Source organism: Mytilus edulis, chromosome 1 (assembly GCF_963676685.1).
Source record: "Mytilus edulis chromosome 1, xbMytEdul2.2, whole genome shotgun sequence".
Taxonomy (NCBI): Eukaryota; Metazoa; Mollusca; class Bivalvia; order Mytilida; family Mytilidae; genus Mytilus; species Mytilus edulis.
This window is the reverse complement of record NC_092344.1, coordinates 113,292,591-113,306,691: the sequence shown is the minus strand read 5'-3', so window position 1 is coordinate 113,306,691 and position 14,101 is coordinate 113,292,591. Positions and strand designations below refer to the sequence as shown.

The window sequence follows — 14,101 nt, the reverse complement described above, 5'->3', positions numbered from 1 at the left end:
ATACCCTGCTTCTTATTCGTTCCTTATTTGCTTTTAATGCACGAGGTATACGTTGCACCTTGAAATAAATCGTTTTTTAATTGTGTTCATGTCTCTGGTGGTAACAATGTGTTCTTAGAGATGAAATGACCCTATTAGCGCGCATGAACCCGTTCCAGCGCTTGTTTAATACCCTATTACCTATTCGTTACCTATTCGTTACCTATTCACTTATAATACGTTTGTTGTATGTTGCACCTTTTAGAAAAGGATTTTTAATTGTCTCCATGTCTATTGTGGTAACAATGTGTTCTTAGAGATGAAATTACCCTATTAGCGCGCATGTACCCGTTCCAGCGCTCGGTGAATACCCTGTTACCTATTCGTTACCTATTCGTTACCTATTCACTTATAATACTTTTGTTGTATGTTGCACCTTTTAGAAAAGGATTTTTAATTGTCTCCATGTCTCTGGTGGTAACAATGTGTTCTTAGAGATGAAATGACCCTATTAGCGTGCATGTACCCGTTCCAGCGCTCGATAAATACCCTGTTACCTATTCGTTACCTATTCACTTATATTACGTTTGTTGTACGTTGCATCTTTTAGAAAAGGATTTTTAATTCAGTTCATATCTCTGGTGGTAATAATGTGTTATTTTAGATGAAATATCCCTATTACCGCATATGTACTCGTTCCAGCGCTCAGTTAATACCCTGCTTCTTATTCGTTCCTTATTTGCTTTGAATGCACGAGGTATACGTTGCACCTTGAAATAAATCGTTTTTTAATTGTGTTCATGTCTCTGGTGGAACTGGTACATGTGCGCTAATAGGGTAATTTCATCTCTAAGAACACATTGTTACCACCTGAGACATGGACATAATTGAAAATCCTTTTCTAACAGTTGAAACGTATAAAAAAATGTATTATATGCGAATAGGTAACGAATAGGTAACGAATAGGTAACAGGGTATTAACCGAGCGCTGGAACGGGTACACGCGCGCTAATAGGGTAATTTCATCTCTAAGAACACATTCTTACCACCAGAGACCTGAACACAATTAAAAAACGATTTATTTCAAGGTGCACCGTATACCCCGCGCATTAAAAGCGAATAGGTAACGAATAGGTAACAGGTTATTTACCGAGCGCTGGAACGGGTACATGCGCTCTAATGGGGTCATTTCATCTCTAAGAACACATTGTTACCGTCTGAGACCTGGACATAATTTAAAATCCTTTTCTAACAGGTGAAACGTATAAAAAAATGTATTATAAGCGAATAGGTAACGAATAGGTAACGAATAGGTAACAGGGTATTAACCGAGCGCTGGAACGGGTATATGCGCGCTGATAGGGCAATTTCATCTCTAAGAACACATTCTTACCACCAGAGACCTGAACACAATTAAAAAACGATTTATTTAAAGGTGCACCGTATACCCCGCGCATTAAAAGCGAATAAGTAACGAATAGGTAACAGGTTATTTACCGAGCGCTGGAACGGGTACATGCGCTCTAATGGGGTCGTTTCATCTCTAAGAACACATTGTTACCACCAGACATGAACACAATTAAAACACGATTTATTTCAAGTTGCAGCGTATACCCCGCGCATTAAAAGCGAATAGGTAACGAATAGGTAACAGGTTATTCACCGAGCGCTGGAACGGGTACATGCGCTCTAATGGAGTCATTTCATCTCTAAGAACACATTGTTACCGTCTGAGACCTGGACATAATTGAAAATCCTTTTCTAACAGGTGAAACGTATAAAAAAAATGTATTATAAGCAAATAGGTAACGAATAGGTAACGAATAGGTAACAGGGTATTAACCGAGCGCTGGAACGGGTACATGCGCGCTAATAGGGTAATTTCATCACTAAGAACACATTCTTACCACCAGAGACCTGAACACAATTAAAAAACGATTTATTTCAAGGTGCACCGTATACCCCGCGCATTAAAAGCGAATAAGTAACGAATAGGTAACAGGTTATTTACCGAGCGCTGGAACGGGTACATGCGCTCTAATGGGGTCATTACATCTCTAAGAACACATTGTTACCACCTGAGACATGAACACAATTAAAACACGATTTATTTCAAGGTGCAGCGTATACCCCGCGCATTAAAAGCGAATAGGTAACGAATAGGTAACAGGTTATTTACCGAGCGCTGGAACGGGTACATGCGCTCTAATGGGGTCATTTCATTTCTAAGAACACATTGTTACCACCTGAGACATGGACATAATTGAAAATCCCTTTCTGACAGGTGAAACGTATAAAAAAATGTATTATAAGCGAATAGGTAACGAATAGGTAACGAATAGGTAACAGGGTATTAACCGAGCGCTGGAACGGGTACATGCGCGCTAATAGGGTCATTTCATCTCTAAGAACACATTCTTACCACCAGAGACCTGAACACAATTAAAAAACGATTTATTTCAAGGATTTATTTCAAGGTGCACCGTATACCCCGCGCATTAAAAGCGAATAAGTAACGAATAAGTAACAGGTTATTTACCGAGCGCTGGAACGGGTACATGCGCTCTAATGGGGTCGTTTCATCTCTAAGAACACATTGTTACCACCAGACATGAACACAATTAAAACACGATTTATTTCAAGTTGCAGCGTATACCCCGCGCATTAAAAGCGAATAGGTAACGAATAGGTAACAGGTTATTCACCGAGCGCTGGAACGGGTACATGCGCTCTAATGGAGTCATTTCATCTCTAAGAACACATTGTTACCGTCTGAGACCTGGACATAATTGAAAATCCTTTTCTAACAGGTGAAACGTATAAAAAAAATGTATTATAAGCAAATAGGTAACGAATAGGTAACGAATAGGTAACAGGGTATTAACCGAGCGCTGGAACGGGTACATGCGCGCTAATAGGGTAATTTCATCACTAAGAACACATTCTTACCACCAGAGACCTGAACACAATTAAAAAACGATTTATTTCAAGGTGCACCGTATACCCCGCGCATTAAAAGCGAATAAGTAACGAATAGGTAACAGGTTATTTACCGAGCGCTGGAACGGGTACATGCGCTCTAATGGGGTCATTACATCTCTAAGAACACATTGTTACCACCTGAGACATGAACACAATTAAAACACGATTTATTTCAAGGTGCAGCGTATACCCCGCGCATTAAAAGCGAATAGGTAACGAATAGGTAACAGGTTATTTACCGAGCGCTGGAACGGGTACATGCGCTCTAATGGGGTCATTTCATTTCTAAGAACACATTGTTACCACCTGAGACATGGACATAATTGAAAATCCCTTTCTGACAGGTGAAACGTATAAAAAAATGTATTATAAGCGAATAGGTAACGAATAGGTAACGAATAGGTAACAGGGTATTAACCGAGCGCTGGAACGGGTACATGCGCGCTAATAGGGTCATTTCATCTCTAAGAACACATTCTTACCACCAGAGACCTGAACACAATTAAAAAACGATTTATTTCAAGGATTTATTTCAAGGTGCACCGTATACCCCGCGCATTAAAAGCGAATAAGTAACGAATAGGTAACAGGTTGTTTACCGAGCGCTGGAACGGGTACATGCGCTCTAATGGGGTCATTTCATCTCTAAGAACACATTGTTACCACCAGACATGAACACAATTAAAACACGATTTATTTCAAGTTGCAGCGTATACCCCGCGCATTAAAAGCGAATGGGTAACGAATAGGTAACAAATAGGTAACAGGTTATTTACCGAGCGCTGGAACGGGTACATGCGCTCTAATGGGGTCATTTCATCTCTAAGAACACAGTGTTACCGTCTGAGACCTGGACATAATTGAAAATCCTTTTCTAACAGGTGAAACGTATAAAAAAATGTATTATAAGCGAACAGGTAACGAATAGGTAACGAATAGGTAACAGGTTATTTACCGAGCGATGGAACGGGTACATGCGCTCTAATGGGGTCATTTCATCTCTAAGAACACATTGTTACCACCTGAGACATGAACACAATTAAAACACGATTTATTTCAAGTTGCAGCGTATACCCCGCGCATTAAAAGCGAATAGGTAACGAATAGGTAACAAGATTATTTACCGAGCACTGGAACGGGTACATGAGCACTAATAGGGTAATTTCATCTCTAAGAACACATTGTTACCACCTGAGACATGGACATAATTGAAAGTCCTTTTCTAACAGGTGAAACGTATAAAAGAATGTATTATAAGCGAATAGGTAACGAATAGGTAACGAATGGATAACAGGGTATTAACCGAGCGCTGGAACGGGTACATGCGCGCTAATAGGGTCATTTCATCTCTAAGAACACATTCTTACCACCAGAGACCTGAACACAATTAAAAAACGATTTATTTCAAGGTGCACCGTATACCCCGCGCATTAAAAGCGAATAGGTAACGAATAGGTAACAGGTTATTTACCGAGCGCTGGAACGGGTACATGCGCTCTAATGGGGTCATTTCATCTCTAAGAACACATAGTTACCGTCTGAGACCTGGACATAATTGAAAATCCTTTTCTAACAGGTGAAACGTATAAAAAAATGTATTATAAGCGAATAGGTAACGAATAGGTAACGAATAGGTAACAGGGTATTAACCGAGCGCTGGAACGGGTACATGCGCGCTAATAGGGTAATTTCATCTCTAAGAACACATTCTTACCACCAGAGACCTGAACACAATTAAAAAACGATTTATTTCAAGGTGCACCGTATACCCCGCGCATTAAAAGCGAATAAGTAACGAATAGGTAACAGATTATTTACCGAGCGCTGGAACGGGTACATGCGCTCTAATGGGGTCATTTCATCTCTAAGAACACATTGTTACCATCAGAGATATGAATTTAATTGAAAATCCTTTTCTAAAAGGTGCAACGTACAACAAACGTACTATAAGTGAATAGGTAACGAATAGGTAACGAATAGGTAACAGGGTATTAACCGATCGCTGGAACGAGTACATATGCGCTTATATTTTAGCCATGGCGTTGTCAGTTTGTTTTAGATTTATGAGTTTGACTGTCCCTTTGGTATCTTTCGTCCCTCTTTTATAGGGGTATTTCATCTATAAGAACACATTATTACCACCAGAGATATGAACACAATTGGAAATCCTTTTCTAAAAGGTGCAACGTACAACAAACTTTTTAAAAGCGAATTAGTAACGAATATTTAACAGGGTATTATCCGACCGCTGGAACGGATACAAATGCACTTATAGAGTTATATCACCTCTAAGAGCCCAAATCTTCCACCAGAGACAACAAAACAATTGAAAATCATGTTTTAAAAGGTGCAACGTAAGATACACGTATTATAAGCGAATTATAAGCGAGTGATGGAACGAATTAAACAAGGTAATAGCATGCTCCGAAACGATGTACACCCTGCTTACATGTTTAACTCTACCACATTATGTAAGTATGTGCCTGTCCCTAGACAAGAGCCTGAAATTAAGTAGTTATCGTTTGTTTTTGTGTTACATATTTCCGTTTATTTTTTTGTATATGAAATACGGCCGTCAGTTTTGTTGTTTGAATTGTATGAGGTTGTCATGTCTGGGCCTTTTATAGGTGACTACACGGTTTGGGCTATGCTCATTATTGAAGGCCGTACAGTGAACTATAGTTGATAATTTCTGTGTCATTTTGGTCTAATGTGGAGTGTTGTCTCATTGGCAATCATACCACATCTTCGTTTTTACGCAAGCGCTAATACGGTGATTTCATCCCGTCGAACCAAGATCCATCTTCAAACATACGGACATAAAGCAGTTAAAAGGTAGAACGTATAAAAAACAAGTAAGGAACAAATGCGTATCGAACATGAAGTAAAAGGATCGGTTGAGCACAAACACATATAAATAGGTCATAAAAAGATCATTTTACCTCAACCAATTCAGAACTATTACCATATGTAAGACTATTAACAACTAGATTTGTAATTGCTAGCAATAACGGAAGGCACCCCTTCCCCCTATTACCAGGTGAGCGACAGCCATTTTGACAATTCCAAAGTCAAAGAGAGCATCTACAGATGTCTAGTAACATTTTTGCAAAGTTTCATTAAGTTTGAACATTTTGAATTTTTGATAGTTTTGCTGTTTCCATGGTTACGGCGGCCATTTTGAAAATTCTAACTTCAAAATCCAACTCTGCCTATGCCAGTTACCATTCCTGTAAAGTTTCATCCAGTTTGCGGAAATTCTTATTTTTGAAATTTTTGACCTTTTTGCATTGTTTCCATGGTAACAAGACCTATTTTGGAAATTCCAACTCCAATGTTGCTCATCATTACTGTGAAGTTTCATGAAGTTTTGAGCATTTTTAGAATTTTGAAAATTTTGGTGTAGTTTCCATGGCAACATAGTAGTTCCAATGATCGCCAAAATCATCCAACACCTGTATATAGTGGGCACCTACATTGTTTTAAAATATGATGATTCTGAGTTGAAGCATATCCAAACAGTTCACCAAAAACCAAAAGCTCATTTTTTTCACAATTGTGCCGTTTCCATGGTAACGGCAGCCATATTAAACTATTCCATGCCATAATTAAAAAGGGGGAAGGATATTAAAAATCAAATAAGTAACGAATATTTAACGAATAGGGAATAGGGAATAGGTAACGAATAGGTAACGAATAGGGAATAGGGAATAGGTAACGAATAGGCAACGAATAGGGAATAGGGAATAGGTAACGAATAGGTAACGAATAGGGAATAGGGAATAGGTAACGAATAGGTAACGAATAGGGAATAGGGAATAGGTAACGAATAGGCAACGAATAGGGAATAGGGAATAGGTAACGAATAGGGAATAGGGAATAGGTAACCAACTTGACGCCCATGCTTGGTAACGTGTTTAAAGATACATCATTCAAATCAAACATTCATGAAAATTCATCATAGGTAACTTCTGTAAAATCTAAGTCCTCGCCTGTTCTGGCATTGAAATCTCCAAGAAGGCATATATAACTGTGATCTGAACTAAACATAAGAAGTTCATGTTCAATTTCGTTAAATGGGTCACCTATACAATATGATAAATTTTCTGGTGGAATATATACAATACCAAAAATAGTATCTTGACATAGATGAAACATTTTTTTATCAATTTTGAACCAAAAAATATATTTACTATCTGTTTCAATAGGATGAATGTGTTCAGATAAGTTAGATTTATAAGCAAGGAGTATTCCCCCTGATTTAACCCTTGCATATTTACAGCGATTTTTCATTTTAACAGTATACCCTGGTATATTTATTTCATCTACGTCATCGGTCTTTGTTTCAACAAAACATAAAATATCATAATTTTGAATAAGTTCATTAAATTCTGGATACTGAATTCTTCTATTTAAACCACATACATTCAATGACAGTATATTTAAATTGATTATATTATTAGACAATGATTTGTTTTTATTTTTAATACTGTTTACAACTTCAGAGTAATGTTTACAATGTTCTCCACGGTAATCCTTATCTGTGATCAGGTGTGTCTTCTCTCTCTGGTGTAGAATGTACCCTTGGGCGTTTTTGTGGCCTTGAATTTGATTGACGAGGATCTACATGCGTACTCTCCAACTCGTATACATCTGGATTTACTAGTTCATCATTAACGTATAACTTATCTCGGTTAAGCACAACCTTTGCTCTTTTTTTTCTCTCCTCTTTCATAATCGGATATAAACGTCTCCGTCTTTGTTTTATTTCGGGTGGAAATTGTTCATTGACACCGTAATCCGATCCTTTCAAGTGTTTTCCTGCTTTCTTCACCATTTCTAAGTCAAATTTGCTCTTTCGAAGTAAATAGACGCAGATATATTAAAGATATGAGACGACTGGATGCAAAGCAATACTAAATAAATGCTCAGTAGGAATTAAAACGAATTAAAATAAAACATTTAATTTTGGCAAATTATTACAATTTCATATTACCGGCTATTTCAGTTGATTTCACTTTAGGAGCACTCGACTGTGGCTTGTGCGGATTGTTCGACTGCTCAACTACACCTTTCTCCTTGACCGGATCAATAAGTTTACTCGACTCCCCATTTTTCAAACGAGTTTTTGGGATAGCCCCCTGTTTTTCAAAATCAGATTTTTCAAGTTTCCTTTCTTTTTCGGAAATGCTTAATTCTAAATTGTGGATCCTATGTTCCAACCTATCCACTTCATCAGGTGAAGTCTCATGATCAAAAATGTCAGAAGTAGGATCCGACACATCGAGAACGTCCTGATCAAAACCAAATTCACTTAATAGTTTATAATTTTTTGTATCTTTATTTCGGGTTACAGGCATGGTAAGCCTCCTGTTTAAGACTTGAAAAAGTAATTATTTTTTTCAACAAATGACTTGATAAAAAATTTAAAAAAAAAAAAAAAAAAAAAAAAAAAAAAATTAATCACCAAAATAAGTACTTACGAAAAATAAAGATACAAAGGTTTCACAGCTCAAATAAATCAAAAGTAGTTGCCATGCCTCACAGGATGAACTTTTAACGGAAAACACAACATTAGTTTTCGGCTATCGACGGCAGAATGAAAAACTTAAAATTCTTTAAATCACAAGTATACAAAGGAACCAATCAGAATGCATTGTTATGTTATAAAATTCATAACAAGTTGTATCATTAGCTGTATGTTAAGAACCGAAATAATTCGAACAGTATAAAGTCTATTTCTTTTATCTCCAGTCGCCAATTATATATTTTTGATTAATTAAAAAAAGCACAAGAAATATAGAAACTTGGCAACAATGGGTCTTTTACCATTTTCCGATCTCTTCCCAAAACGATGCACGTTGCTGAATTCAATACGCTGATCAATTTTCTGGTATAGGAATCTTCGTAGTTTGTCTTCTATATTTTCGTCTCTATGTTCCGACAACCCTGTGAAAATCAGGTTGTATTTCATGGCTCGACATTGAATGTCGGTAAGTTTCGTTTTCATGTCATTATTTTCTCTTTCTACTTTGATGAGATCTTCATCTATTCTACATCTACTAGTATCTAATCTCAGGTAGTCCTCTTTTATTTTGTCAAAACCCTTTTCTAAGCAATCTGTCTTTTTTTTAACTTCATCAAAGATATTACTTGCGCCTTGACAATTTGATTCTAAATCTGACACTCTGGTTTTAACATCATAGATATCTTTTTCGGCTGTTATGACCCGAGCTGTTATGGATGTTAGTTTGTCGTTCATTTGAGTAAGTGTTTAAGTATTTTTTCCTGTATTTTTTTCAATACTTGACAGTCTTATGTCCATTTTATTTAACAGAGTTAATACATTGTTCATTAAAGTAGACATATCAGATGAGTCACCGTATAAAACATTTCTGCTTTCATTTAAAATTTCAGCCGTCGACTTTTCATTTCTAGATTTTTGATCTTTTCAGTTAAAGCCATTTAGTCAATTATATTTCCTCCATTTGTTTTACAGAGATATACCTGTACAAACAGTCAATTATATTTCATCCATTTGTTTTATAGAGATATACCTGTACAAACAGTCAATTATATTTCATCCATTTGTTTTATAGAGACATACCTGTACAAACAGTCAATTATATTTCACCCATTTGTTTTATAGAGATATACCTGTACAAACAGTCAATTATATTTCATCCATTTGTTTTACAGAGATATACCTGTACAAACAGTCAATTATATTTCACCCATTTGTTTTATAGAGATATACCTGTACAAACAGTCAATTATATTTCATCCATTTGTTTTACAGAGATATACCTGTACAAACAGTCAATTATATTTCATCCATTTGTTTTATAGAGATATACCTGTACAAACAGTCAATTATATTTCACCCATTTGTTTTACAGAGATATACCTGTACAAACAGTCAATTATATTTCACCCATTTGTTTTATAGAGATATACCTGTACAAACAGTCAATTATATTTCACCCATTTGTTTTATAGAGATATACCTGTACAAACAGTCAATTATATTTCATCCATTTGTTTTATAGAGATATACCTGTACAAACAGTCAATTATATTTTATCCATTTGTTTTATAGAGATATACCTGTACAAACAGTCAATTATTTTTCGTCCATTTGTTTTATAGAGATATACCTGTACAAACAGTCAATTATATTTCATCCATTTGTTTTACAGAGATATACCTGTACAAACAGTCAATTATATTTCACCCATTTGTTTTATAGAGATATACCTGTACAAACAGTCAATTATATTTCATCCATTTGTTTTACAGAGATATACCTGTACAAACAGTCAATTATATTTCATCCATTTGTTTTTTTAGAGATATACCTGTACAAACAGTCAATTATATTTCATCCATTTGTTTTACAGAGATATACCTGTACAAACAGTCAATTATATTTCACCCATTTGTTTTATAGAGATATACCTGTACAAACAGTCAATTATATTTCACCCATTTGTTTTATAGAGATATACCTGTACAAACAGTCAATTATATTTCATCAAGTCGTCCAGATATATTATATTTCCTCCATCTGTTTTACAGAGATATACCTGTACACACAGTCAATTATATTTCATCCATTTGTTTTATAGAGACATACCTGTACAAACAGTCAATTATTTTTCGTCCATTTGTTTTATAGAGATATACCTGTACAAACAGTCAATTATATTTCATGCATTTGTTTTATAGAGATATACCTGTACAAATCGTCCAGATATATTATATTTCATCCAATTGTTTTACAGAGATATACCTGTACAAGTCGTCCAGATATATTATATTTCCTCCATCTGTTTTACAGAGATATACCTGTACAAACAGTCAATTATATTTCACACATTTGTTTTATAGAGATATACCTGTACAAACAGTCAATTATATTTCATCCATTTGTTTTACAGAGATATACCTGTACAAACAGTCAATCATATTTCACCCATTTGTTTTATAGAGATATACCTGTACAAACAGTCAATTATATTTCATCCATTTGTTTTACAGAGATATACCTGTACAAACAGTCAATTATATTTCACCCATTTGTTTTATAGAGATATACCTGTACAAACAGTCAATTATATTTCATCCATTTGTTTTACAGAGATATACCTGTACAAACAGTCAATTATATTTCATCCATTTGTTTTATAGAGATATACCTGTACAAACAGTCAATTATATTTCATCCATTTGTTTTACAGAGATATACCTGTACAAACAGTCAATTATTTTTCGTCCATTTGTTTTATAGAGATATACCTGTACAAACAGTCAATTATATTTCATGCATTTGTTTTATAGAGATATACCTGTACAAATCGTCCAGATATATTATATTTCATCCAATTGTTTTACAGAGATATACCTGTACAAGTCGTCCAGATATATTATATTTCCTCCATTTGTTTTATAGAGATATACCTGTACAAGTCGTCCAGATGAAAACGACTACTGTGTAAAAGAAAAAGAAACAATGTTTTTGAAGTTACATTCTCTATCTTACAATAGACAGAACGTCATCATCAAGCTTAGAATAAAACTGTTAGAGGTTGAAGGTAACATTTCAATTCGGCATTCACAAAAATAAACAGTGCGCGTAGATTACTATGGGATAGAAGCGCTCAATTCGGAAAGAGAGTCTCGATTTTTTTAAAAGCTATATTAAAAATAGAAACAAGCAGAAGTCGGAGAATGATAGACAACACCATGATTAAAGAGCCAGAATGACGTACAGACAAACAACAGTCCACAAAACACTAATACTTACTTATATACATTTAAATTAAACTTTCGCAATCATATCACATCTCCTTATTTATATATAGTAAACACATATAAATTAATTACCACGAACTTATAATAATCCAGGGTAAAAATCAAGTGCTGTGGAACTTCCGAAGTACCAGCATCAATTCTGCCCACTAGTGGCACCATTGCATTACTCGATTAATTGATAAGTAGAATTCAGTATTATCATCAACAAGAAAAGGGGCACGGCATGTGGTTATATAAGACAAGGTGCATAATCGATATTCCATATAAAATGGTCATCTAAATCAGTATGACGTACATTCAACTTCTACGTTAACCACCAGTAAAGCTTGATTCAGTAGATTGTATAAGGAAATTTATAATGAGAAACAAAAGTTCTGACATATGATATCATCCTGGGATAGAAAATACATTTAGGTGTCATGGATTTTCACATACAGCAGTAATTAATCGAAGTCACGATTGTCGTTAATGAATCAGCAATACGACTTATAAACAAATTTATACTTTTATGACCCATAACTGCTACTGATTACAATAGTAAACAGCGGTTCAAAAGTCATAAATCGAGTAAGAGAAATAAATCCGAGTAACCAACTACATAAGTTCACCCTCGATTTTTGTGAAGTCTATAAAGCACTTTTTTGGTTGTGTGTATTGCAGTCTTCGTGGGTGTTTTGTTGTTGCTTTGTTTTCGTTCTTTGTTGTTTTTTCCATTAATATATGAAAATTGTCTTTTAACTTGATCCTATTATTTGTTGCAAAGTAATGTATTGGTTGTTCAAATCCATGTACTCATAAAGTTTTACTACATGTAGTACCTTGCGTAGATTATATATGAATCTATGGGTCATCCTTAAGTATCATCGATGTAAGACTGAATACATTCAAAGTTTACATATTTTTTTTGTTTCTTTTTTTTTTTTTTTTTAAATTAACTCATTTTAATTACATTTATACATGCAGAAACTAAATGGTACATATTCGTCATATTGGCTTCTGTGTTCATCCTGGCAGTGATTGTCATCGTTGTTCTATGTAAACTTGCTATCTACGGATTAAATCGGAGATCCAGATCTCCTGGACGAACATACAATACAGGAGCAGGTAAGGGATTATGATCGTTCTCTGTATTCCGATAGAACATACTACATGTCAGGTATTTGGGTGTTTGATCGTACTCTGTATACCGATAGAACATACAGGTAAGATATTTGGTCATATGATTGTACCCTGTATGCCGATAGAACATACAGGTAAGGTATTTAGGTGTTTGGTCATACTCTGTATTCCGATAGAACATACAGGTATTTGGGTGTTTGATCGTACTCTGTATACCGATAGAACGTACAGGTAAGGTATTTGGGTGTTTGGTCGTACTCTGTATACCGATAGAACGTACAGGTTAGGTATTTGGCCGTTTGATCACTCTCTGTACTCCGACAGATCAAGTAGGTGACATAACAAAGTAGAGTTAACCACTAACCCAGCATACTGTTTTCCAAAGCTTTACCAAAAGGCTGATATATGTATGATTGCAATTGAGACTGTGATATTAACTATAATAGAATGGACGTGACGTGGAATAGTTACAAATTTACCATATAATAGCCAAACCACTGCTATGTAAAGGTATGAAATCTTCTACACACCATACGTGAGTCAGCAAAACACCAAGAAAAAGTCCGTAACATTTAATGAAAAAATAGCATATAAAGAAAAATACTAAGTACAAGATCTATGTTCTCCATGAAATTCAACTGATTAGTTTAAGGGAGTAACATCTTACCGGAAAGAAATGTGTGTACCTCTCCCTATCTCACAAACCAACATCCATATTATCAAGCTGGCTGACCTGAAATCTGTAGAAATATTTTTTTCAAAGACTTGTATTAGTTTGAAATTTTATGAGACCGTTGCAGTTGACAATACAAACCATAGGTTAAATATACTGCATTTCAAGTGAAATTTGCCCTTAAGGAAGCCCTCCATTTAATCGATCCTTAAAATCAGACTTCATTAAAGGACTGACATGGCGATATAGAAATAGAGTCATCCCTTGGTCTACTTCCGATCATCAGTAAAACCCAAAGCAAAGTTGCTGTTTGGTTATGCGGTATGTTTATATTCGTAGTCGTCTAGAATGTGGTGGTTGAATACGAAGTATCATGTAGATATTCGATCACGATCTCTGTAAGTTAGATTTCTTGCAGCAGCACTTTGAGAGATTTCTTGCAGCAGCTCTTTGAGAGATTTCTTTCCGCCAATCATGTTGATGTATCCCTTATTGAACGATTCAATGTATTGATACTAGTAGTTGATATGTTTT

At 35.3% G+C, this 14,101-nt stretch overlaps 1 protein-coding gene across 3 annotated transcripts in view; it reads left to right on the top strand.

Moving 5' to 3' along the window:
- LOC139500249 (perlucin-like protein) overlaps window positions 1-14,101 on the top strand; it is a 45,270-nt gene that overhangs the window by 13,680 nt on the left and 17,489 nt on the right. Inside the window, exons 4-5 of one of the 3 annotated variants that reach the window (XM_071288991.1) lie at window positions 11,414-11,555; window positions 12,739-12,879. The exons of 1 other annotated variant lie outside the window; for it this stretch is intronic. In XM_071288991.1, coding sequence (XP_071145092.1) covers window positions 11,414-11,555; window positions 12,739-12,879 — 283 coding nt within the window. The remainder of the gene's footprint in view (window positions 1-11,413; window positions 11,556-12,738; window positions 12,880-14,101) is intronic. One more of the 3 variants, XM_071289002.1, reaches the window with a different exon arrangement.